We start from the raw sequence: 20,469 nt of genomic DNA, 5'->3' as shown, positions 1-20,469 counted from the left end.
CAGCTTCTGCCCTGCTCCTGTACCCCATAGTCGGTTCGCTACCCCACTCGTGTACCCCGTAGTCCGTTCACTACCCCACTCGTGTACCCCGTAGTCCGTTCACTACCCCACTCATGTACCCCGTAGTCCGTTCACTACCCCGCTTCTGTACCCTGTAGTCGGTTCACTACCCCACTCCTGTACCCCTTATGTCACTTTCATAGGGATTTTTTTCTCCTGATGAATTTGTAACTTTTGTCAGTAGGCACAAATTTGAGCTTGTCTGACAAATGTAATACCCAGCAACTGGTAGCTGGACATGTTGACTCCCTTTTGGTAATGATCATTGCTTGGAATGTTTTAGAGATTTGAACATGCCATGTATGAACAAAGGGAGAAGCCACTCCAGGGAGAGCAGATTACACATCACTAAAAATTGACTTCCAAAAATTGCAGGATGTTTTAAGGTAGTTGAGAAATGTATGTTCTTGAATTGGCTTCTTTTTAATGTGCATTTTGTCAGGAAAATGAAATAAAACCAGCTGGATAGTCTGAGGGCAAGGCCATAACATTTGCTTCTCAGAAGTAGGAAGTGGAATGAGGAATTGTTCCAGAAACAATTAACTTGGGTGGGTCTGTCACAAATGCTGGCTATGACAGACATGATCTTGTTCACAAATCCGGAGTGAGGTCAAATGTGGTTGATTCTTGGGGTCGAAGCCGTTTACATGGTCAAAACTCGTATTCTATATGAAAATGGGGGAAGTAGATGCAAAGTCAGACAAGCTGTGAAATTTTTACATGATTTCCAGATAAGCATGGGTGAATCTGCTTTCAACTTTTTGCACTTGTGTAACTCTTTCTTATTCTTGTTAATGACTGTGTAGGGCATGAGTTAAGTGTCTGGATGTTTCTCTTCCAGTTGAAGATGTAAAAGTTCTAAAAGAGCAATGGACTTGGCAGACGTTGGAAGGAATAGCCAAACATTCCATCCAAAGAAGCTTTGACAGGAGGTGCCCCCACCCTCCTTGCTGGAAATGGCCATAAACATAGAGTTTATTCCTCTGCTTGTATGTGCTTCATTCCTAGCTGCTCCTGGAGACTTTGCCTTATTCCCCAGAGGAAGCTGCAGCTCTGGGAAGGAGAGGTGGCAGTGAACTGCACGAATTCCCTGGAGAGCTGGCAACCTGAAGGAGGCTGGCTCTGCATCCACTCTGTCCCTTCTTACATGGGTCCTGTGTCTCCCAACCCCTGGTCCACTGAGCTTTTGTTTCTCTCGTGTGCTTTCAGGGAAGTGGGAGTGTCCATGGCATCAGTGTGACATCTGTGGGAAGGAAGCAGCCTCCTTCTGTGAGATGTGCCCCAGCTCCTTCTGCAAGCAGCACCGGGAAGGCATGCTCTTCATTTCCAAACTGGACGGGCGTCTCTCTTGTACTGAGCATGACCCTTGTGGGCCCAACCCTCTGGAGCCTGGGGAGATCCGTGAGTATGTGCCTCCCCCGGTCCCGCTGCCTGCCGGCCCGGGGGCTCCCCTGGCAGAACAGTCATCAGGGGCAGCTGCTCAGGCGCCCAAGGTATCAGATAAGGCATCTGCTGAAACCAACCAGACGCCACTCTCTAAGAAAGCTCTGGCAGGGACTTGTCAGAGGCCACTGCTGTCTGAAAAACCTCTTGAAAGAACTGACTCCAGGCCCCTGCTTTTAGATAGGGTCAGAGAACTGGCTGGATCAAGCACCAAATCCCAGTCCTTGGCATCCAGCCAAAAGCCATTGGCCAGGTCACCTTCAGTGGCAGGACCAAGACTGCAGCTATCTGACAAACCTTCTCTGGCAACTGGCCCAGGCTCCTCACCCTCTGTCAGGCCCCAGCCACTGGAGAGACCTTTGGGAACAACTGACCCACGTCTGGATAAATCTATAGGTGCTGCCAGCCCAAGGCCTCAGTCACTAGAGAAAACCCCAGTTCCTTCCGGCCTGAGACTTCTGCCACCAGACAGGCTGCTAGTGAGCAGCAGTCCCAAAGCCCAGACTGCAGACCGACCCCCGGACAAGCCCCATATCCCTCTATCCCAGAGACTCCCGCCTACAGAGAAAGTCCTGTCCGCTGTGGTCCAGACTTTGGTGGCTAAAGAGAAAGCACTAAGGCCTGTGGACCAGAATACTCAGTCAAAAAACAGAGCTGCTTTAGTGATGGATCTCATAGACCTGACCCCTCGCCAGAAGGACCGGGCAGCATCTCCTCCTGATGGCACTCTGCAGGCTGATGAGAAAGTGCCAGTGTTGGAATCAAGCTCATGGGCTGCCGGCAAAGGCCTGGGGCATGTGCTGCGAGTGGTTGAAAAAGGCAGCGTGTCAGAACCTCTTCTCCAACCACCTGGAAAGACGGTGGCCCCTTCAGAGCACCCCTGGCAAGCTGTTAAATCACTCACCCAGGCTAGGCTTCTTTCTCAGCCTCCTGCCAAGACTTTTTTATATGAGCCAGCAACTCAGGCCTCAGGAAGAGCTCCTGCAGGGGCTGAGCAGACCCCAGGACCTCCCAGCCAAGTACCAGGCCTGGTGAAGCAGGTGAAGCAGTTGGCCGGAAGCCAGCAACCAGCTGGACTTGCTGTCAAAAGTGGGCAGTCTTTCAGGTCTCTTGGGAAGGCCCCCGCCTCCCTCCCTACTGAAGAGAAGAAGTTGACAACTACAGAGCAGAGCTCCTGGGCCTTGGGAAAAGCCTCCTCAGGGGCAGGGCTGTGGCCGCTGGTGGCTGGACAGACGCTGGTACAGTCTTGCTGGTCTGCTGGGAGTGCACAGACATTGGCACAAACCTGCTGGTCTCTTGGAAGAGGGCAAGAGCCCAAATCAGAGCAAACTACACTTGCAGCTCTAAGCCAGGCTCCTTCCGGTCACAAGTGTGCAGAGGCGGAACAGAAGTGATGCAGTGAATGTCACCTAACCAGACAAGCTGTCCCCCCGCCAGGGTACCATTTGGGGAGAGGAATCTGTTCTTTATCCCTCTTACAAAGCAGATCTACCCCAACACTTCTGCACTGTTACTGTTTCTTTCCATAGCAACACTCAGAACTCTTGTGATATTAGCCAGTGGGGACTTGCCGTTGTGTCCACCGTGTACGGAAATCCAAGCGGGGCCCAGCCGAGGAACAGACAAGACTCTCTTTCCTCCATCTTCACCATGGTCAACTTAAAATAAAAAGTCCATTCTGGAGTCAAACATGGAATTCAATTCCGCTGGTCAAGATGGAAGGTAGAGGGGCTCTCAGAGCTATTTCCCTCCCCTGACAGATCCCCACTGGGGGCACCTGATGAACCTGTGGGCAAAACTGATGTTCTTCAAATCGGTGCAGGTTTCCTATGCACTGTTGCGTGCTCGGCCAGATGTTAGTCACTGGCCCACATGCAGAGGTGAACAAGGCTGGATGCCCATCGGTCTAACATTGCTGCCTGCGTTCCCAGGCTGTTTCAAGAAACCTTTGACCAGGAAGTAACAGGAAATTCTGTGGGGCCCCAGGGCTCCATACTCATTTTGAAATATCCTTTGTGGCACCGGAAGTGGTTGTGTTGAGTAAGCGTCTCCTGTGTGGAGTGTGTGTGTGTGCTGCGTGGACCTGCACACTCAGGCCGAGGTCTGCCAGTAGACAGAAGGGTGCCATGTCAAGTCCAGGTGGTGCTGCTACCCTTGCCTCTGTGTGGGCTGCATAGTGTCTGAAGATGTCCGGAGGAGCAGCTGGTCGGGGGGAGCTGGGCTCTATGGGAATATAGCTTTCCCAGCATTGGACGAAGGCGACTGACAAGTTTACCTTTATTTTCTACCGAGTTTCCTCTTTTGACATGAACCCACCCCATTCCCCAACACTCAGGTGCTTTCAGATTTCAGTCTCGGGCAGTAGACATAGGGAAGCTCTGGCAAGCACTGAGCTAGACACACCAGCTTCGGGACGAGTGCCAGATCCTGATGGAAAATTACTTCTGGATCCTTTGCCCTCCTGACTGAACAGAGGGGCGCTCTCACCTCCCTGAGAACTGCTGTGCTCTCCTGTGAGCGCACCTGTCTGCTGCCGTAGCTCAGAGGCAAGCCTGGAGACAAGTGAGGCATGGTGTTGGAGCAGTGTCCTGTCTGAGATGACTCCTCGTAACTGCTGATTATCTGTTACTGCTGCCCTGAGCTGGGGCCCAGGGCTGGGAAATCTGTCGGTGCTACCTTGCCCTACCATTCACCCAGCTCACCGACTGCCGGCAGGAAGTGCTGTGTGGCTTGTCCCCTCGCCCGCCCCCTGCACTCTGGTCCCTAGACCAATGTGTTTACCTTTTTGCTTTGCCAACTTAGCCAACAGGCCACCCTCTGGCCCGACATCTCCTGGCCATATACCATCTCACGTATGACTTTCACACCCTCCCCAGGATTCTGTGTTTTATACCAATTTCCTCTTCCTAAGTTCCTACTACGGTTTCTCCATCACTTCCAAGGAGGTAACAGTAGTTACAGAAGCATTTGCGCTTTATAGAATCTGCTTTTATTTCCCAAAGTTTGTCTCTAGGGTTGAGACACCTGAACTCAGGCAGAGGGCCGAGGCTGGGCAGGGCTGTCCCAAGTTGAGGGGCCTCTCTCTGCATTTCCCCGAGACCTCAGAACCTCCTTTGTGAACTCCACCTGCCTAGTTCTCACTTTTAATCCTAACTCTTCCCACGTCACCAGAGAGGAAAAGCTCTTTGTTCAAAAGGAAGAGAAAACATAAAGCATCTTATTTTCTTTTAAAAGAATTTTAAACCATGAAAAAGATATTTTTAAAGAAATTCACCCAGAACATTAAAGGTTCACTATATTAAGTATTTATCATGTGTGAGATAATGAGTATCTTACTGCAGCTAGTAGGTCTCTTTCCCTGAGTCTCTTAGGTTGTGCGAGTAGGGTTTGCTTGGTGCCAGTCCTGTGCCCTTTCTCTCCTGCCATCGTAGTTGTGATCAGAAGATATCTGCAGTGCACTGTCGGAATCTCTTCACTATGTTGTGTGTTAAATTACCGTAGCTCTTTGTTTCATGAAATAAACTGTGAATTGGGGGGGTGGGGCGTGCAGGCTATGTAAACATTTAAATGGAGAAGTTTCATCCTGAACTAGCTTCACTGAAGTAGGCTTTGGTAGGTAACTGGTTTGATGGCCACCTAGTTGGCGTCTCACAAGACGGGAAAGAACTGAGGGAAAGGGAGCCAGGATTGGCCACTCTGTGGTCCGGTTTGGTTCTTTCCACTCTCCACCATTCCGGAGGCTGCTTCCCAGACCCGACGTAGTTGGTTTTGCGGGGCAGCTCTTCACCTCAATGGGTGAACACCAGGCTTCCATCTCATCACAGCATCTAATTTTAGACTGTTAAGATCATGGAAGCAGTCACTTTCCAAGTAGAGGCAGCATCCTTATATGCGAGAAGGGGGAGGGGTGACTTTGCCAGCCTTTTCTATCTAATCCTGCCTATCAAGGGACCCTTTCTCTAAGAGGCTGTGATTGGCAGCTGAAGGACATCTTATAGAAAATTCATGATCATTATCCAGGATTGTTTTTGTGGTATTTGCCTAAGTCCTTGGAAATTGGGTTCTCAAGGTAGTCCATCTCTGACCCAGTTCCCTGGGAGGGATTTTTAGGGGCAAACCAATAACCTCTCCTGGCTGTGTGTACTCAGGAGAAAAGTATGGAATTGTTTGAAATATGCATTCAAATAAGAAAAAAAAAAAACCAGCTATTTCCACTACAGAGAATCCACGTTTTAAAAAAAAAAGTCTGCTTTCGGCTGAAGTCCCCTAGTTTGTGCCGAGCCTCTTCTGAACCAAAGCCATTCCTTCTGCATTGATGAAAATAATCACTTTCATTCTTTGCTTCTCCCACTCACTGCAGTCAGGGTTTGATAAAAATGTACCTTCCTTGCTTTCCCGGGTTCAGCACCCCTTGCTCGCTGTCATCTGATGCTGCAACTCATGAGATGGGGTTCCTGGAGGGAGATCTGGTCCTGGCAGGGGAGCACTAAGCTGGGATATTTCACCCTTTGCTCCTTGCAAGTGGGCTTACTCCTAAGGCTTTTATTTTGGAATAGTGACACCTTTGGGCTTGTCAGCCAGTCAGGGGGTCCCAGCGTCCTCTCTAGGCTCCTGGCAAGAAAGGAAGCCCCTTCCCAAGCTGTTCCATGTCAGACATTCCAGATCATTTAGAGCTAAGTGGCTGCTGTGCAAGCTTCTGGTTGGCTGTGGCAGGGAACTCAGCTGAGCTCCCTAGGGCCAGAGGTTACTGTAGTGTATATTGAAATAAGAATAGAAAATTGCAATGTATACAAAAATCGTAATGATGGTGCTAATTTCACGTTAAAGATAAGCACTGCCAAGGATGGGGACTGGTGACCTGAGAAACCCAGGCTCCTGGTGGGGAGATGTTAGAGGATAGAGCAGAGCCTTGGTGAAGCTGGCATTCAGCCCTGGTGATGTCCAGCACTGTCCAGGGGTGGACGAGATTGTGTATCCAGATGAAGGTGGCTAGAGTTTCTCAGGGCTGGGGTCACCTTGTCCATAGCCTCCGTCCACACTGCCTGAAACAGGCTGGTAGAGAGCTCTAGGTGTGGGGTCTCCCTTGGTTACCTCCTGCCCCTCTCTACCTCTTCCAGTCTCTTGGGAGCACCTCTATTGCTTATGAAGATGAAGGGGAGTATTTCTTAAGGAAGTGGGAAGAGTTTATTTTATTTAGAAGTCCACAACCTTGGAAGAAATGTGTCCTGCCGGCATAAGCAAAAACAGCATGTCACAAGCTCTCCTGCAATCCCGCCTCTGGAGCTGCTGTCCCAGGACTTGGAGAATATCGGGCTCTCGGGGCTTCCGGCACAACACCCTGGGAGCTGGAGAAGGCACAAGAGGTAGAAGCAGAAATGGTCCTAGGTGCTTCACACCTCTAGGGTCGGGCAGAGCCAGTGGTGTCCAGCCGAGGCAGGTTCGGCCTGTGTGTGCATGAGGGGCGGGGGACAGCGTGGACAGGTGCTCCTAGGAGAGCAGCTTTCTAGGTCTTGGCAAAGAAACAAGCTGATGACAGAGATCTATCTTTATATTTTTTCAGAAAAGGAGATGGGGGACAGCCAAGGTCTATCATGGTTTTCTTTGTGCTCACTCCCGCCCCCACAGATCGTCAGCTGTAGGTGAAACTCCTAGTGAAAAGAGGGGAGCCCTGTGCTAGGAGTCTCCATAAACATGTACTGTAATTCTTTGTACATAGAAAAATTACTGTAAAGTAAAGTTTAACTTTACTCTTCCGGCCCTTGCCCTGTGTTTTATTTTGCTGTTCTGGGGAGATACAGCCCTGCAGGATGGAGGATTGGTTTTGGGAGAGAACAGAAGTCACTCAAGAGTTCCGCAGGGGACAGCCCAGCGGAGCTGAGCCTCCCTCCAGGCCCTCTATGGGAGTAGTGTAGGTTTCCTTGGCTGCTGGGAGTGGCTGGTGTGTGTTTCAGAACCCTCCACAGGAAGTCTCCATCACTCATGAAGGAAGAGCATTTTGAGGAATTGGCTTTTTAAAAAGGAAGTGGAACCAAAGCACTGTACAAATGAGTCAGGCCTTGTTAGGCAGGTGCTGAGTCCTAGGACTCTGCGCAAGCCTAGAAGCAGTGGAGCAGAGGCTGCTGGCCTGGGCCTCACCCGCCACACCAGAAAAGGTGGCGTTTCCTTCTGGTGGATCGGGAAGCCTCATCCTGTAAACCTTAACACCTGTGACTTGTAGCAGCTCTGGGGGGTCTGCCCGTCTGACCCTGTCCTCGCCATCCTGCCCTTCGAGCACACAGCCTTCAGGATTGGCAGCTGCTGAAGGGTCAGTCTTAGTAGCTGATGTGGATGCCAAATCCCCGAACCCATTCTTGTCTTGGAGAACTTGCATTCTTTGCCACCATGAAACCACAAAGTAGACTGTCGGAAGCTGAGCACCTGAGCCATGGGCCTGATGCCCGATGGCCAAGACGTGCCAGGCTCGACCCTGTCCCTCTGGGCTATGCCCCTCACTGGGGTCAGAGTGGCAGAGACACCCTCTGGTGTCTCAGTCGCAGCCTCCCTAGAGGCCAGGCTAGATGTCCTGGGAAGAAGGTGTCCTCACACCTGGGCCACAGAGCAGGGACAGGGGCTGAGTGTGATTCACAGTGCACTCATTTTATTTACAGATCATAAGCCACTTAAGTAATCTGCAGATAACAACAGGTGTTGTCCCGGGCAGAAACCTGAGGTCCAAATCGGCCCTTAGCCCTCCTCTTGCCCACAGCCAGCCCAGTGCCGCCTCCGTGCCATGGGCCAGCACAGGCAGGTGCCACCTCTGCTGCCACGGGGACCTGGGGTAGCTCAGACATTTGACCACCCAAGCCCCGGACAGGAGCTGGGTTCCAGCGCCTCTGGGGAATTCCATCAATTCCCCCAGGCCAGGTGAGTGGTGACTCAGTGATGACAACAGCTGTAGAAGTAGGGATTGGCCTTCTGGCCCAGATCCACGCCCTTGTCCTCTGAAAGAGAGAGGTGGCAGCTCAGCGGCAGGAAGGGGCAGCACACTGAGCCCAGAGTCCGACAGCGCACAGAAACACACCTGTCATCACCTGGAAGGCAGCCACGCTGACGTAATCCTCTGCCACTTTCTGGAAGAGCTCGTCTGACAGGAAAAGGATGTCTGTGAGGCTGGAGGAGCCAGAGCCAGAATCTCCCGGCCTTGGGCATCCCTGCCTGGTCCTGCAGTGAGGGCCCAGGACATCACTCACCGACACTCTGGCCTGTCTTGCTAGATGTTTCAAAGAGCTGAGCTTGGATATCTGTAAAGAAAAGTGATTCAGCCTCGTACACGAGAATCAAGGAGACCATCTCCCCTCATCCCACGGGTTCACGGGAAGCCCCGCTGCCCTACTAGAAGGCCTTGCCCTAGAAGCCCCTCCCCCTCCCGCTCCCTGAGGAATGGAGGAGCAGCTACTGTCTGCATAGTCCTGGACATCGTGGAAGTCCACACGCCGCCGCCGCCGGTCCTCCTCCAGCAGGTCACTCTTGGTGCCACAAAGGTAGATCTGACAACCCTGGGGCAGACCACAAGGCCACCGTTGACTCCACAGCCTGAGGCTGCCCCGACCCCACACCCCAATAAGGCTGATGTCTTGCCACTCACCTCCTCCAGGCTGCGCAGCTCCTTCACCCAGAACTTGGCTCGCTCAAAGCTGCTGCTGTCGGTGAGGTCTTAACATCAGGCATGTGGAGAAACACGACCAAGGGTCAGGGGGCGCCGTTTCCTGGTCCCCACCCCTTGCCTGAGGAAAAGGGGCAATCCTGGGAATCCCTCTCACCATAGCAGACGATGGCAGCCTTGGCGCCCCTATAGTAGATTCTGCTCATGGCTTCATAGCGTTCGGAGCCTGCTGTGTCCTTAAGCGGGGGTGGGGGGACAGGCTGGTACCTGGCCCGGGTTACTGGGCTGTACCCCGGCCCGTCCTCCCTTCCAGGAACCCAGGGTCCCAGAAGCGCAAGTGGGCCCAGCAAACCCCAGACAGGATGCTCCGGACTCACCCAAATACCCAGAGTCACCGTCCGGTCTCCCACAGACATCACTTTGGCCACGAAGGCAGCCCCGATGGTCTGCAAGGATGGGTGGTTGGCCAGCAGGCCCGCGGGGACCCGCCGGCTCCCTCCCACGCGCCCGCGCCGAGGGGCGCACTCACGTTCTGGTAGGGCCCCACCAGGAAGCGGTCGTGCACGTAGCGCTCCACCAGGCTCGTCTTGCCCACGTACTCCTTGCCCAACATGACCACCTTCACGTCCACGCGCTGCCCGCTCATGCTCCCGGGGGCGCGAGGCCAACCCGGGCAGCGCCCCCACCAAGCCTCAGAGCCCGACCCGAAGCGCTAACCCCGCCGCTCGCGCCCGGGCCGTGGTCTGCTGTCTCGGCTCCGGACGCCGGGGCCGCGTGGGCCAGCGCCCTCCACGCGCCGCACTGGCCCTCGCCTGGCCGCCCGGACCGCGGAGCCCCTCGGCCCCCTCCGCAGCCTAGGCAGGACCCCCTCAGGGGCCGCGCTCGCACCCCAGGACCCCCTCCGTCGCGCTCCGACCCGCGTTCCCCTCAGGCCCGCTCGGGCCGCAGCGTCGCGACGCCGGAGGGAGGCCGGGGGGGCGGGGCCGAGCGGTCACGTGGGAGGCGCCGGAAGCGGGGCAGCTGCAGCACCGCGCCGGAAGTGGCGGGCGGCCGGGCAGGTCCTCATGGCGGCGACGGCTTGGGCGCGGCGCGGAGACCACTGACTGGAACTGCGAGCCTGGCGGGCGTGCGCCAAGCCCCGGCCCGGCCCGGCCCGGCCTCCCGCTTGCCTCCAGACCCCTGATGCTGTGCGGGCGCTGAGTCCGCCGCGGCCGGGACGATGGTGAAGTATTTCCTGGGCCAGAGCGTGCTCCGAAGTTCCTGGGACCAAGTGTTCGCTGCCTTTTGGCAACGATACCCGAATCCCTATAGGTACGTGACCCGGACCAGCCGACCCTGTCCGCTCAGCGCCCTCTCGCCCCGGGCAGGCTGCAGCTAGGGGCGACCCCCGAGGCACGGGAAGGACCCGGGCTCGTGGCCAGTGTTTCCTGGAGGCCCCGGTCCAAGGTCCTCGCTGGGTACCGGGGCGGCAGGTCCGGCGGGCGCTCCCCACTGGGAGCTGGAATTTGCCCCGGGACACACTCCCGAGGACTCCTAGCTCAGATGCGAGCCAAGCAGCAGATCGCCCTTGCAGCAGGATCGCAGGAGGCGCTCAGCGGAGACCCCAGCCCAGGGAGTCCCTCCCCCCAACACACACCCACACACCCAGGCAGGCTGCTGAGGGCCGCCTTCGCTCTGCCACCTGCAGCAAACATGTCCTGACGGAGGACATAGTACACCGGGAGGTGACCCCTGACCAGAAGCTCCTGTCCCGGCGACTCCTGACCAAGACCAACAGGATGCCCCGCTGGGCAGAGCGACTGTTCCCCACCAACGTCGCCCACTCGGTGTACATCCTGGAGGACTCTATAGTGGACCCACAGAATCAGACCATGACCACCTTCACTTGGAACATCAACCACGCCCGGCTGATGGTGAGCCCGCCCTGCGAGTGCCCCCCAGGCTGGCAGCCTTCCTGCACCCTGGCGGGTGGGACACGCTGTGGGCGGGGCCTGCAGGCATGGTGTGCTTTCTTGCTCCACATTATTTTGTTCTTGAAAGAGTTGTTCTGATTTGAACAGACACATTTAGAGGTGGACTACCTCCTGGTTTACTCCCCAGTTGGCCACAAGGGCTGGGGCTGGTCAGGCATCCAGAGCTTCTTCCAAGTCTCCCATGTGGGTACAGGGGTCCAAGGACTTGGGCCATCCTTTGCTGCTTTCCCAGGCACCTTAGCAGGGAGCTGGATGGGAAGTAGAGCAGCTGGAGCTTGAACCAGCATCCGTACAGGATGCTGGCGTTGCAGGCCTGGAGCTTAACCCGCTGTACCACACTCTGACTCCAGGAGCTTCTGCCTCCTGCTTCATGTGATGAGATTGTGGTTTAAGGACCATCCCAGTGTCTCCACTGGACATTCTCAGTGGCTCGGTCATCCCGTGAGAGAGAGATTCCTGTACTAGAGTATACTGAGCAAAGCCTCTGGCTTGGGTGCGGCCACACCTAGTATGTGAATTGCTCTGACAAGCTTTCAGAGAATTCCCCTTCTCACCTTGTTTACCCAGTAACCCGAAGTGATGGACATCACTGGATTGCACAAAGAGGGAAGTGAGACCCAGAGAGAGGAAGTGTGTGGCGGTACCCTGATGAGCATGCCATGAGCTGTGTCCACGCTGGCCCTGGGCTGGGCCCTGAGAAGTGGCTGCCTGAAGGAGGGGTTCTTGTTCAGGGGATGGGCACTGTGGGGTCTGTCATAACATTTAGGGTCGCTAGCATGCGCTGGAAGCTGGACACCTGGGGTGGGGCAGGGGACAGCAGGCTGCACCCCTGGGGTGTGTGACATAGAGGACCAAGGTCCCATCCATGTCCAGTGGTTTATGCCTTGTGCATCAGAAGGGTCCCCAAGGCAGCTGAGATCAGAAGGGACCGTGTGGCCACCTTGTCCTCCATCCGTGTCTGGAGCTGGCAGGGGCTCCAGCGCTGCCCTTTAGGCAGGCTGAGCACCATCGTTGAGGCCGGTGTACCTCTCACACAGATGGTGGAGGAGCGATGTGTTTACCGGGTGAACGAGGACAACAGTAGCTGGACCGAGATCCGCCGGGAAGCCTGGGTCTCCTCCAGCTTGTTCGGCGTTTCCAGAGCTGTTCAGGTGAGCCCACACCTGGGCCCAGGGCTCCCTGCCGTCACAGTCGGGCTCTGGGCCGGTAGGCAGCTCCGAGTCCTTATCCTCTCTTCTTCCACCAGGAATTTGGCCTTGCCCGGTTCAAAAGCAACGTGACCAAAACTATGAAGGGTTTTGAGTACATCTTGGCCAAGTTGCAAGGTGAGAGCTTGGGGACAGCCCCTTAAAAAGAGCCTGGGCTCAAAGCCTGCCTCAGCCCGCCCAGCGAGTGGTCTGTCTCTTCAAGGGCGGGGGAGGCAGTGACTGTGGGCACCTGGCCCTACCAGCCAAGTGTTTTGGTGGGGGCAGTGACAGGGTTGGTCTCAGGCCTCATCCGAAACCAGTGCCGGGCCCTGTTGCTGCAGGTGAGGCGCCCTCCAAGACACTGGTTGAGACAGCCAAGGAAGCCACAGAGAAGGCCAAGGAGACGGCACTGGCAGCTACAGAGAAAGCCAAGGACCTGGCCAACAAGGCGGCTACCAAGAAGCAGCAGCAACAGCAGCAGTTCGTGTAGCTGGCCTGGCCCCCAGGGCCCAGGCCTCCCCACCGCTGCCCCTGCACCCCTACACACACTGCACTCAGCCCCTCAGCCCGCGCCCCCTGTACTTGGTGATTAAAAATCAGCTTGTAGCCCTCTCTGCTGTTTGGGTGGGGGCGGGGTAGTGGCTTCTGTCCACCAAGGGCAGCTGCGGGCAGCAGGGCGACAGTGCCGCCAGCCACAGACTGTAAGCTCCGTGCGGGCAGGGTGCGGTTTTGTCCTTTGATGTGTCCCTGCTACCTGGAACAATAGCTGGCACATTACAGACACTCAATAAACACTTACTGAATTCAGTCAGCCCCGGCTCTGGGTCCAACCTTGGCCCTCAGGCAGTATGGAGGTGACACCCCTATTTCCTCTTTCTTGGGGTGGGGGTTCCCACTGTTGCGGGGGAAAGAACCAGAGCAGTTACAAAAGAGGCTTTTAATGAAAATACTGGGCGTCGTGGGCAGAGGGCATGAGGATTCGGGCGGTTTCTGGCCCCACTGGGGCCAGCAGAGGATAAGTGCTAGAGAGCCTGGAGGGGCAAGCTGGGACCCCAGCCCCCTTGCCGTACAGGGGCTGGGGAGCTCCAGTCGCTTCCAGATGAGGGGCGCCCCCGGCAGCCAGCAGGGGCGGCTTAGCACCCACTCCCACATCAGGGTCCTTTGAGTCCGTTACAACAAGTGACTCCCAGCAGCGCTTGAGGCTTGGCAGGGTGTCTGACCTGCGGCTCAGCCAACAGGCAGTGAAGGTGAGGGCCAGGCGCCGGGGCAGTTTGGGCATCAGAGCCAGGCGCTGGTGCCGTGAGAGTAGCTGTGCTCTCGTCCCGCGCTAAAACTCCGCAGCAGGTCTGCCTCGCCCGTAAACACCAGGCTCTCCACGTCCACGTCCACATCTAGCTCCTCTGCACGGGGAAGGCCAGTCAGGAGGGCCCCTTCCCCCTCTCGCCGCCGCCACCCGGGCCTCGGGCACTCACCTTGATCTGACTCCGAGCGCTCCGAGGAGAGGCCTGAGGAGTCCAGGCTATGTGTGCGCAGTCGCTCCCGCTCCCCGCTGCTGGGCAGCCCACCGAGCTGCTCCAGCTGCTGTCGCAGGCTCTGCTGCTGACTACGCAGCTTCTCCTTGAGCCGTTGGGCCCGCTGCTCCTGCTCCTCCAGCTTCTGCAGACCCAGGAAAAGCCAGTGCCGGGTCAGCCACCCGGGGTCCGAGTCCCACCCAGCTCCATGTGCCAGAACGCCCCGTGTAAGAGGAGCCGCAGGGTAGAATGATTTCCTCCCCATACGAGCCTCCTCTGGAGTACTGCCAACTAATTTAAAAATTGTTAGAAAGCTGCAGACCATACAGCCTGCCAGCTTCTAACCCAGGAGCAACGAGGGGGGCTAAGCCTTCCGTCAGCCCCGCCCCCCACCCTTCCTTCTTTCAGCTGGGCCAGCACCCTCCCTTGCAAAGCTCCAAGCAGGTGACCATTCAGCCAGGAGGGGCTGGGGAGAAGAATAAATAAGAGCTGCATTAGGCACAAGGATGCTGGGACACACGCAGCTCAGCGCTCTCTGGTGAAGAGTGGGTAGAAGCAGATATGGCTGTCTAGCGGGTTTGAAGGGCCTTGAGTCCACAGGAAGGAAGAAACCGAGACACTATCCTGCTGGAGTGTGCAGCAGGAGCTCGGTGAAGACCAAACAGGAAACAGGTGGAAAATAAGAAGTCCAGGAGCAGGTGTGGGTCAGCAGCTCAGGCACATGGCATCCACCTGACAGCCAGGCCAGACGAGCCGCACGTGAGAAGCAGGCCCTCAGGGCCAGCCAGACTTGTTCCACCACAGCAGGTGGGGTGGGGGGAGGGTGTAATAAAAGCAGCAAGGAGACGGTGTGGACACATCCCATGACCATGATTTATTTGCCGGATGACATAAGGCCATGCTAGAGCCTACAAGAGTCTTGGCAGAGCCAGCACACAATAAATACTAGTCAAAGGAAAGAATGCAGGTCAGGCACCCAGGCTTGGCATCCACATGCGCCTCCCATCGCCTGTGTGGCCTGGCCCTTGGCCCCGCCACGCCTCCATCTCTCCCTTTGTCTAAGCGCCCAAGAGCATTAAGGAAAGTCCTCCAGGAGTTGTAGCTTCCAAAGCCACTTGATTCAAATCACCAGGGCTGCCTGAGTCGGGCCTTGGGCATAGCCACTCCTGTCCTGCAGGGGGCGCTGGCCTCCCAGAGCGCTTTCCAGTCCAGGTCTCTAAGTGCTGGCCAGAGCATCAGCATGGGCAGCCCTGAAAGACCCAGCAGGGCAGAGTGAGCCTCGCCTGTCCACGGTGCAAGGGGCCTTTCCACAAGAACCTAGAGTCTGCTCAACAGCTGTGCCTTTTAACAAGTGAGGCATCAGCACCATCCACTTACTCGATTTGGAAACCAGGAGCACAGAAGGCTTTGCGAGTCAGGTGCCACACTGGACCCCACTCCTTGCCCGAGACAGCCCCTCACCTGAATGTGCATCCTGGCACGGCGCAGCAGGCTCAGCGTGGTGTACCGGGCGCAGTCGGCCCCCAGGGGCATCTGTTGTTTCAGCTGCTCCAGGCACTGCTTCAGCTGTGCCCTCCTGTGGGGGGACGGGGCCGGAGGGCAGTGCCAGTCCCGCCTTGACGGCCAGAGGGGAGTAGGGGAGGAAAGGCTGGAATAGGGGTCGGGGAGAGGAATGGTTCCCGGGCTAGGCATGCCACTCACCTGCGCTTCTCCAGCTCATTGTGCACGGACCTGCCAAGGTCAGGGGGCAGGGTGAGGGGTGGTCAGGCACCACCCTCCTCCACAGTCCCCAGTGCCCCCTCCCCAAAGCCCAAAACCCATGCCAGCAAGCTCAGCAAGAGATGAGGAAGGTGTGTCTCGGAGCGGCAGGGGCTCCAAATGAGGGCTCCAGTCTGACCGGCTGGCAGGGGCCTCCTGGACACGGGTGGTAGCTAAGCAGAGCAGCAAGTGTCCGACAGTGGGGTCTGCAGGGAGAGGTGCTCACACGTGTGGCGGCAAGCAGGGAACAGGAGGAAGCCTGACCGCAGGGGCGTGGGGGCAGGAGGTGGTGTGATGGCTGGGGGCGCAGGACTGCAAGGGGAGCCAACCCCAGGAGTTCCTGGCACAACCCAGGTGATCCCAAAACAGTCCTTGACTTAATAACAACAAAGATGTGTGTTTGGGGAGGAAGGGATGCTACAAGTGTCTGGATGCCCCCCTCCCCAGCAGGGTACCTGGCCCAGAAGATGCAGGCAGCAAGGAGGAAGTGAGTGGCAAGAGGAGCCCGATGACGGATGGCGCCCAGCATTTGCCCACCCCACCTCATCCCTACTCCTCCGCTGTCCTTACCGTCCGCTGTCCAGCGCTGCCGGCTGCGAGGGTCGTTTCCTCCTCCTGTGGATGGTGCCTGGACTGCGGTGCGGGCACAGGGACGCGTAGCCGTGCTCGGCCTCTGCCAGACAGAACGCCCCCCACCAACCCTTAATCAGGCTGGGCGGCCAACCTGGAGCTTTTGGCGCCAGGACAATTCTCCCCCAGCCCGACCTTTCCCTGGCCGACCGGCCGCAGAAGCCTTTGGAGCTGAGGACGGAGGCGCCCCGGGACTGCTGACCCCAAAACCGTGTATCCTCCCTGCAGCGACCCGAGTCCCGCCCAGGCCGGTGTCAGCCAAGTCGCCAGCCCCGGGCTAGCCAAGGGTTTCTCCCTCACCCCTCTCGCGGCGCTCCAGGAACTCGGCCGCCTGCAGCAGGACCTGGATGTTGCTGGCCACGGGCTCCATGTAGGCGACCGCTGGGGGCGGGCGAGTCCGGGGTGGCTGGCCCGAGCAGAAGCTCCACCACTTTTGTTACAATGTAACTGACACGGTGCAACAAACACGGGCGCCTCGCCCCGCCCCCGCTCCGCCCCGCTCCGCCCCGCTCCGCCCCGCCCGGGGGCCGGCAGTCCGCCGACAGTCCGCCCTCCTGCAGTCCGCCGGCCCAGGGCAGCTCCGGGTCTCTCGGGGCCACGGTCGGCCTGCGTTCCAAGCCTGGACCGCCGCTGGGCGTCCGGGGCGCTCGGGCGCCAGGGCCGTGCTGGCAGCAGGTGCCGCGCTCCTGGGGGGCCCCCGAGCGTTCCCGTGGAGGCCCCGGGGCCCCGCCGCTGCACGTGCGCGCTCTGGAGGCGGGGCCAGCCGGGACCCCCTCGTCCATTGGCCCACTGCCTCCCTGGACACGCAGTGGTCAGCCTGAGGGCGGGGCCGGACGCCTCTGCAGCCCCATTGGCTGGAGCGCGGCCCCGCCTCCCCGCCGCGGCCCACCCTTTCGGGCGGGAAAAGAAGCAGGTTTCAAATTTGAAAACCCGGGCGGCGGGGCGGGGAGTGGGGCAGCAGTGCGCAGTCGCCGGCGCGGGGCTGGGCGCGGGGACGCGGGGACGCGGGGGCGCCGGGGCGCGGGGTTGGCCGCGGGGGGGGGGCGCGGGGCTGGGCGCGGAGGGCGCGGGGCTGGGCGCGGGGACGCGGGGGCGCGGGGACGCGGGGGCGCGGGGATGGCCGCGGGGGGCGCGGGGGGGGGGCGCCGGGGCGCGGGGATGGGCGCGCGGGGCCGTGGGGGGCGCCGTGCCCCCGGCGGGCTCCTGTTGCGCCGCGCTGCCCGCGTCTGTGTCCCCAACCGCTGCGAAGCCGCTGGAAGCGCCGGGAACGCCAGCCGTCACGGCCTCCCAAGCCTGGACGTGGCCTGGAAGCGCGCCAAGGGGGTTCTTGTCCAGTCACGGGCCTGTCCGCCGTCGGCCTGGCTGAGGCCAGGCGACCCCTCGGCCTGCGACCGCGTGGCGGGAAGATCAGAGCCGCAGCCTGTTCGCCAAGCGCCCGGGCGGACCCGGCGGCTCACCGGCGGGGCAGGGAGAGGGAAGCAGCAGGGCGGGGTGTGCGACCCTGCAGCCGGGGAGGAACGGAGGGCGGATTCCTTACAGCCAAGGCCTCCGTGCTCGGCCAAGAGGATCACCTGTCCGCTGGATGCTGTGCTGGGCAGTAGGGGCCACCAAGAAGGGCCTGGCCAGGTGCAGCTCACAGAGTTTGCACAAGAGACTCCCACACAGCAGCCACGCCTCTATGGTGTCCCAGGGCGAGTGAGAGCGGGTCCCCAGTGGTCCTGGAAACCTGGGCGTGCCATCTGGGAATGTCCACTAGTGGCCCCTCCGCTTCCTGGCCAACTTCCTACTGAGAAGCAGCGGATGGGCTTGGCGTAGTGCCACCTGAGGGCACATCCTGGGGTTGATCTAATCCGGGAGTCCCCGGAGGTGGAGGAGCAGGTGTCACCTGCAAAGGGGCGCGGGAGCGGCATGTGCGAAGGCCCGAAGAGAGTACGGAAGGGGGAAGTGTGGCCTGGCCCGACAGCCAGACACCCAGTGCAGGCGCAAGCATTTAGTCAGACCCCTGGAGCCTTGGAGTTGGGGTCCGATGGGGCGGGGTGTGTTTAAGGCTCTGAAGGTGGTGACGGACGGCTGTGCAGGGTCATGGGAAACAGGGTCCCCAGCTAGGTTTACTCCAAGTTCTCATGAATGAGTCGATGGAGGTGAAGGAAACCGTGGGCTTTATTAAAGGGGTAGTGCAAACCGTTGAGTGGAGCCCTAATTGAATATTCCAATAGGGCAGGCTGTGGGCGGGGCTTCAGGGCCCTAGCAGCACCAGGGAGCTGCAGCAGCCCCTGGGGAGCCGCCTGGGTGTGGTGCGTGCTGGGGAGTGGTGGAGGGCGGGTGCGGCCACAGATAGAGGTGGGACTGGAGCCGGGCGCGTCTGCAGCAGGAACTGGCTGTCAGCTGCCTCCCCGGTCCCTCCTCCAGGGCTCCAGTGTACCCCAGGCTCGGCCTGCTTCACCAGCCTCTGAGCTCAGTGGAGGAAGGCTCCGTGCGGGACTGGGTCTCCGTGCACCGGGAGCAGTCTCAGCAGAGCTCAGGGCAGGGCAGCTGCCCCTCAGAGAGGGTGGGCAGTAACAGCGGCTGAAGACGCTTGGTTCTCACTGCCCCCACCTCTCCCTGACCCTCACCAGGAGTTTATTCAACTTACTCAAGAATCATGCCAGGGTTTCATTTGTTCTCTGGCTCCTCGTTTAGAGGTGGAAATGTGTATCATGGGTTTATTCCTTGCTTTCCAGTGTACCCCACAAACTCGGCTGTTGGGTTTGATTCAGATGAACACTTTTTTTAAAAAAAAGATTTATTTATTTTATTACAAAGTCAGATATACAGAGAGGAGGAGAGACAGAGAGGAAGATCTTCCGTCCGATGATTCACTCCCCAAGTGAGCCGCAACGGCCGGTGCTGCGCCGATCCAAAGCCGGGAGCCAGGAACCTCTTTCGGGTCTCCCATGCGGGTACAGGGTCCCAGTGCTCTGGGCCGTCCTCAACTGCTTTCCCAGGCCACAAGCAGGGAGCTGGATGGGAAACGGGACTGCTGGAATTAGAACTGGTGCCCATATGGGATCCTGGCGTGTTCAAGGTGAGGACTTTAGGCGCTAGGCCATCGCCTTGGATGCTGGGGCCCAAGTTTTGGGCCATTCACTGCTTTCCCAGGTGCGTTAGCAGGGAGCTGAGTCAGGTGAAGCAGCTGGACTCCAACTAGCATCCATATGGGATAACAATGTTACAGCTGTAGGTTTAACCTACTACAACACACGTTTCAGAACACTACTCACAGGTATACTAGAAGTGTCAACCACCCACTCCAGTCCATATGTGATGCTGGCATTGCAGGCAGAGGCTTAGCCTACTGTGCCCTTCCCTAAGCTAGTTCATAAATAAATAAATAAATAGATAAATAGATAAATAAATAAAATACAAAAGTTTCACTTGAAAGAGTTACAGACAGAAACAATGAGTGGGAGACAGAGATTTCCCATTCACTGAATGATATGGGTACAGGGCCATGGCATCGGGGCCCAACCACTTGAACCATCCTCCGTTGCTTTCCTATGTACATTATTAGTAAGGAGCTGAATGGAAAGTAGAGTGGTTGGGATTCAAACCAGTGTTCATGTGGAATACCAGCATTAAGACATTATGTCGGGCCCGGCACGATGGCCTAGTGCCTAAAGTCCTTACCTTGAACACGCCAGGATCCCACATGGGTGCCAATTCTAATCCCAGCTGCCCCACTTCCCATCCCTGCTGGTGGTCTGAGAAAGCAGTCGAGGACAGCCCAACGCCTTGGGACCCTGCACCTGTATGGGAGACCTAGAGCAAGTTCCTGGCTCCTGGCTTCGGATTGGCTCAGCTCCAGCCATAGCGGCCCCTTAGGGAGTGAACCATTGGATGGAAGATCTTCCTCTCTGTCTCTCCTCCTCTCTGTATATCTGACTATGCAATAAAAATAAATAATCTTTATATTTAAAAAGACATTATGTCACAGTGCTGTACCCCCCACCCCAGTTGACTTTTTAAAATAGTCATTGTATTTCGTCACACAGTAACCATTTCCAGTATTTTTCATCCCTTCGTGTTGATCTGGGTATCATCAGATACCACTTCCCTTTAGCTTGAAGCACTTCCTGTGGCCTTCCTTATACAGCTTCCCCAGGGGCTGTTGCTGTGGTGTAGCAAGTAAGGTTTCTGCCTGTGATGGCAGGATCCCATATGGGCGCTGGTTCATGTCCCAGCTCCTCTGCTTCCCATCCAGCTCCTTGTGAATGGCTTCAGAAAAC

At 57.6% G+C, this 20,469-nt stretch overlaps 4 protein-coding genes across 18 annotated transcripts in view; 2 read left to right on the top strand and 2 right to left on the bottom strand.

Moving 5' to 3' along the window:
* Nucleotides 1–7,256, top strand: part of NSD1 (nuclear receptor binding SET domain protein 1) — a 129,655-nt gene extending 122,399 nt beyond the window's left edge. For all 14 annotated transcript variants that reach the window (XM_058677597.1, XM_058677586.1, XM_058677592.1 and 11 more), the window contains one exon: nucleotides 1,270–7,256. In XM_058677597.1, the coding sequence (XP_058533580.1) occupies nucleotides 1,270–2,897 (1,628 nt within the window). In that variant the 3' untranslated portion in view covers nucleotides 2,898–7,256. The remainder of the gene's footprint in view (nucleotides 1–1,269) is intronic.
* An 862-nt stretch (nucleotides 7,257–8,118) lies between these two features.
* On the bottom strand, nucleotides 8,119–9,941 carry RAB24 (RAB24, member RAS oncogene family). The gene is made up of 8 exons (XM_004587385.2): nucleotides 9,675–9,941; nucleotides 9,523–9,591; nucleotides 9,303–9,381; nucleotides 9,128–9,195; nucleotides 8,939–9,038; nucleotides 8,733–8,783; nucleotides 8,564–8,626; nucleotides 8,119–8,483 (listed from the first exon to the last, which is right to left on the bottom strand). Exons 1-8 carry the CDS (start codon nucleotides 9,789–9,791, stop codon nucleotides 8,419–8,421), a joined length of 612 nt encoding a protein of 203 aa, XP_004587442.1. The 5' UTR covers nucleotides 9,792–9,941; the 3' UTR covers nucleotides 8,119–8,418.
* Nucleotides 9,942–10,170: 229 nt separating this feature from the next.
* On the top strand, nucleotides 10,171–13,121 carry PRELID1 (PRELI domain containing 1). Its single transcript, XM_004587383.3, has 5 exons — nucleotides 10,171–10,456; nucleotides 10,833–11,058; nucleotides 12,156–12,269; nucleotides 12,365–12,443; nucleotides 12,647–13,121. The coding sequence occupies exons 1-5, from the start codon at nucleotides 10,365–10,367 to the stop codon at nucleotides 12,793–12,795; spliced, it is 660 nt and encodes a 219-aa protein (XP_004587440.2). The 5' UTR covers nucleotides 10,171–10,364; the 3' UTR covers nucleotides 12,796–13,121.
* A 102-nt stretch (nucleotides 13,122–13,223) lies between these two features.
* MXD3 (MAX dimerization protein 3) lies at nucleotides 13,224–16,663 on the bottom strand. Of its 2 annotated transcripts, XM_004587382.2 has the most exons (6): nucleotides 16,505–16,663; nucleotides 16,145–16,247; nucleotides 15,518–15,547; nucleotides 15,278–15,392; nucleotides 13,778–13,961; nucleotides 13,224–13,705 (listed from the first exon to the last, which is right to left on the bottom strand). In XM_004587382.2, the coding sequence occupies exons 1-6, from the start codon at nucleotides 16,572–16,574 to the stop codon at nucleotides 13,584–13,586; spliced, it is 624 nt and encodes a 207-aa protein (XP_004587439.2). In that variant the 5' UTR covers nucleotides 16,575–16,663; the 3' UTR covers nucleotides 13,224–13,583. The 2 variants fall into 2 exon arrangements, with proteins under 2 accessions (XP_004587439.2, XP_058533409.1); XM_058677426.1 differs by having other exon boundaries at nucleotides 13,224–13,961.
* Between the last annotated feature and the right edge of the window lie 3,806 nt (nucleotides 16,664–20,469).

Source organism: Ochotona princeps, chromosome 19, assembly GCF_030435755.1.
Source record: "Ochotona princeps isolate mOchPri1 chromosome 19, mOchPri1.hap1, whole genome shotgun sequence".
Classification (NCBI taxonomy): Eukaryota; Metazoa; Chordata; class Mammalia; order Lagomorpha; family Ochotonidae; genus Ochotona; species Ochotona princeps.
The sequence above is the reverse complement of the archived record's forward strand: the minus strand, read 5'-3'. Positions and strand labels throughout refer to the sequence as shown.

Bases quoted from the DNA above. Each gene is read 5' to 3' on its own strand.
- RAB24 (XM_004587385.2), bottom strand. From the start codon at position 9,791: ATGAGCGGGCAGCGCGTGGACGTGAAGGTGGTCATGTTGGGCAAGGAG. The intron at 8,784-8,938 runs GTAGCTGCTCCT...TTTTCTTTACAG, and splicing joins TGTCCAGGACTATGCAGACA to ATATCCAAGCTCAGCTCTTT. The intron at 8,627-8,732 runs GTGAGTGATGTC...TTTTCCTGTCAG, and splicing joins CAAGACAGGCCAGAGTGTCG to ACGAGCTCTTCCAGAAAGTG.
- PRELID1 (XM_004587383.3), top strand. From the start codon at position 10,365: ATGGTGAAGTATTTCCTGGGCCAGAGCGTGCTCCGAAGTTCCTGGGAC. The intron at 11,059-12,155 runs GTGAGCCCGCCC...CCTCTCACACAG, and splicing joins TCAACCACGCCCGGCTGATG to ATGGTGGAGGAGCGATGTGT. The intron at 12,444-12,646 runs GTGAGAGCTTGG...CTGTTGCTGCAG, and splicing joins CATCTTGGCCAAGTTGCAAG to GTGAGGCGCCCTCCAAGACA.
- MXD3 (XM_058677426.1), bottom strand. From the start codon at position 16,574: ATGGAGCCCGTGGCCAGCAACATCCAGGTCCTGCTGCAGGCGGCCGAG. The intron at 16,248-16,504 runs GTGAGGGAGAAA...TCTGTCTGGCAG, and splicing joins CCTGGAGCGCCGCGAGAGGG to AGGCCGAGCACGGCTACGCG. The intron at 15,548-16,144 runs GTAAGGACAGCG...TGACCTTGGCAG, and splicing joins GCAGCGCTGGACAGCGGACG to GTCCGTGCACAATGAGCTGG.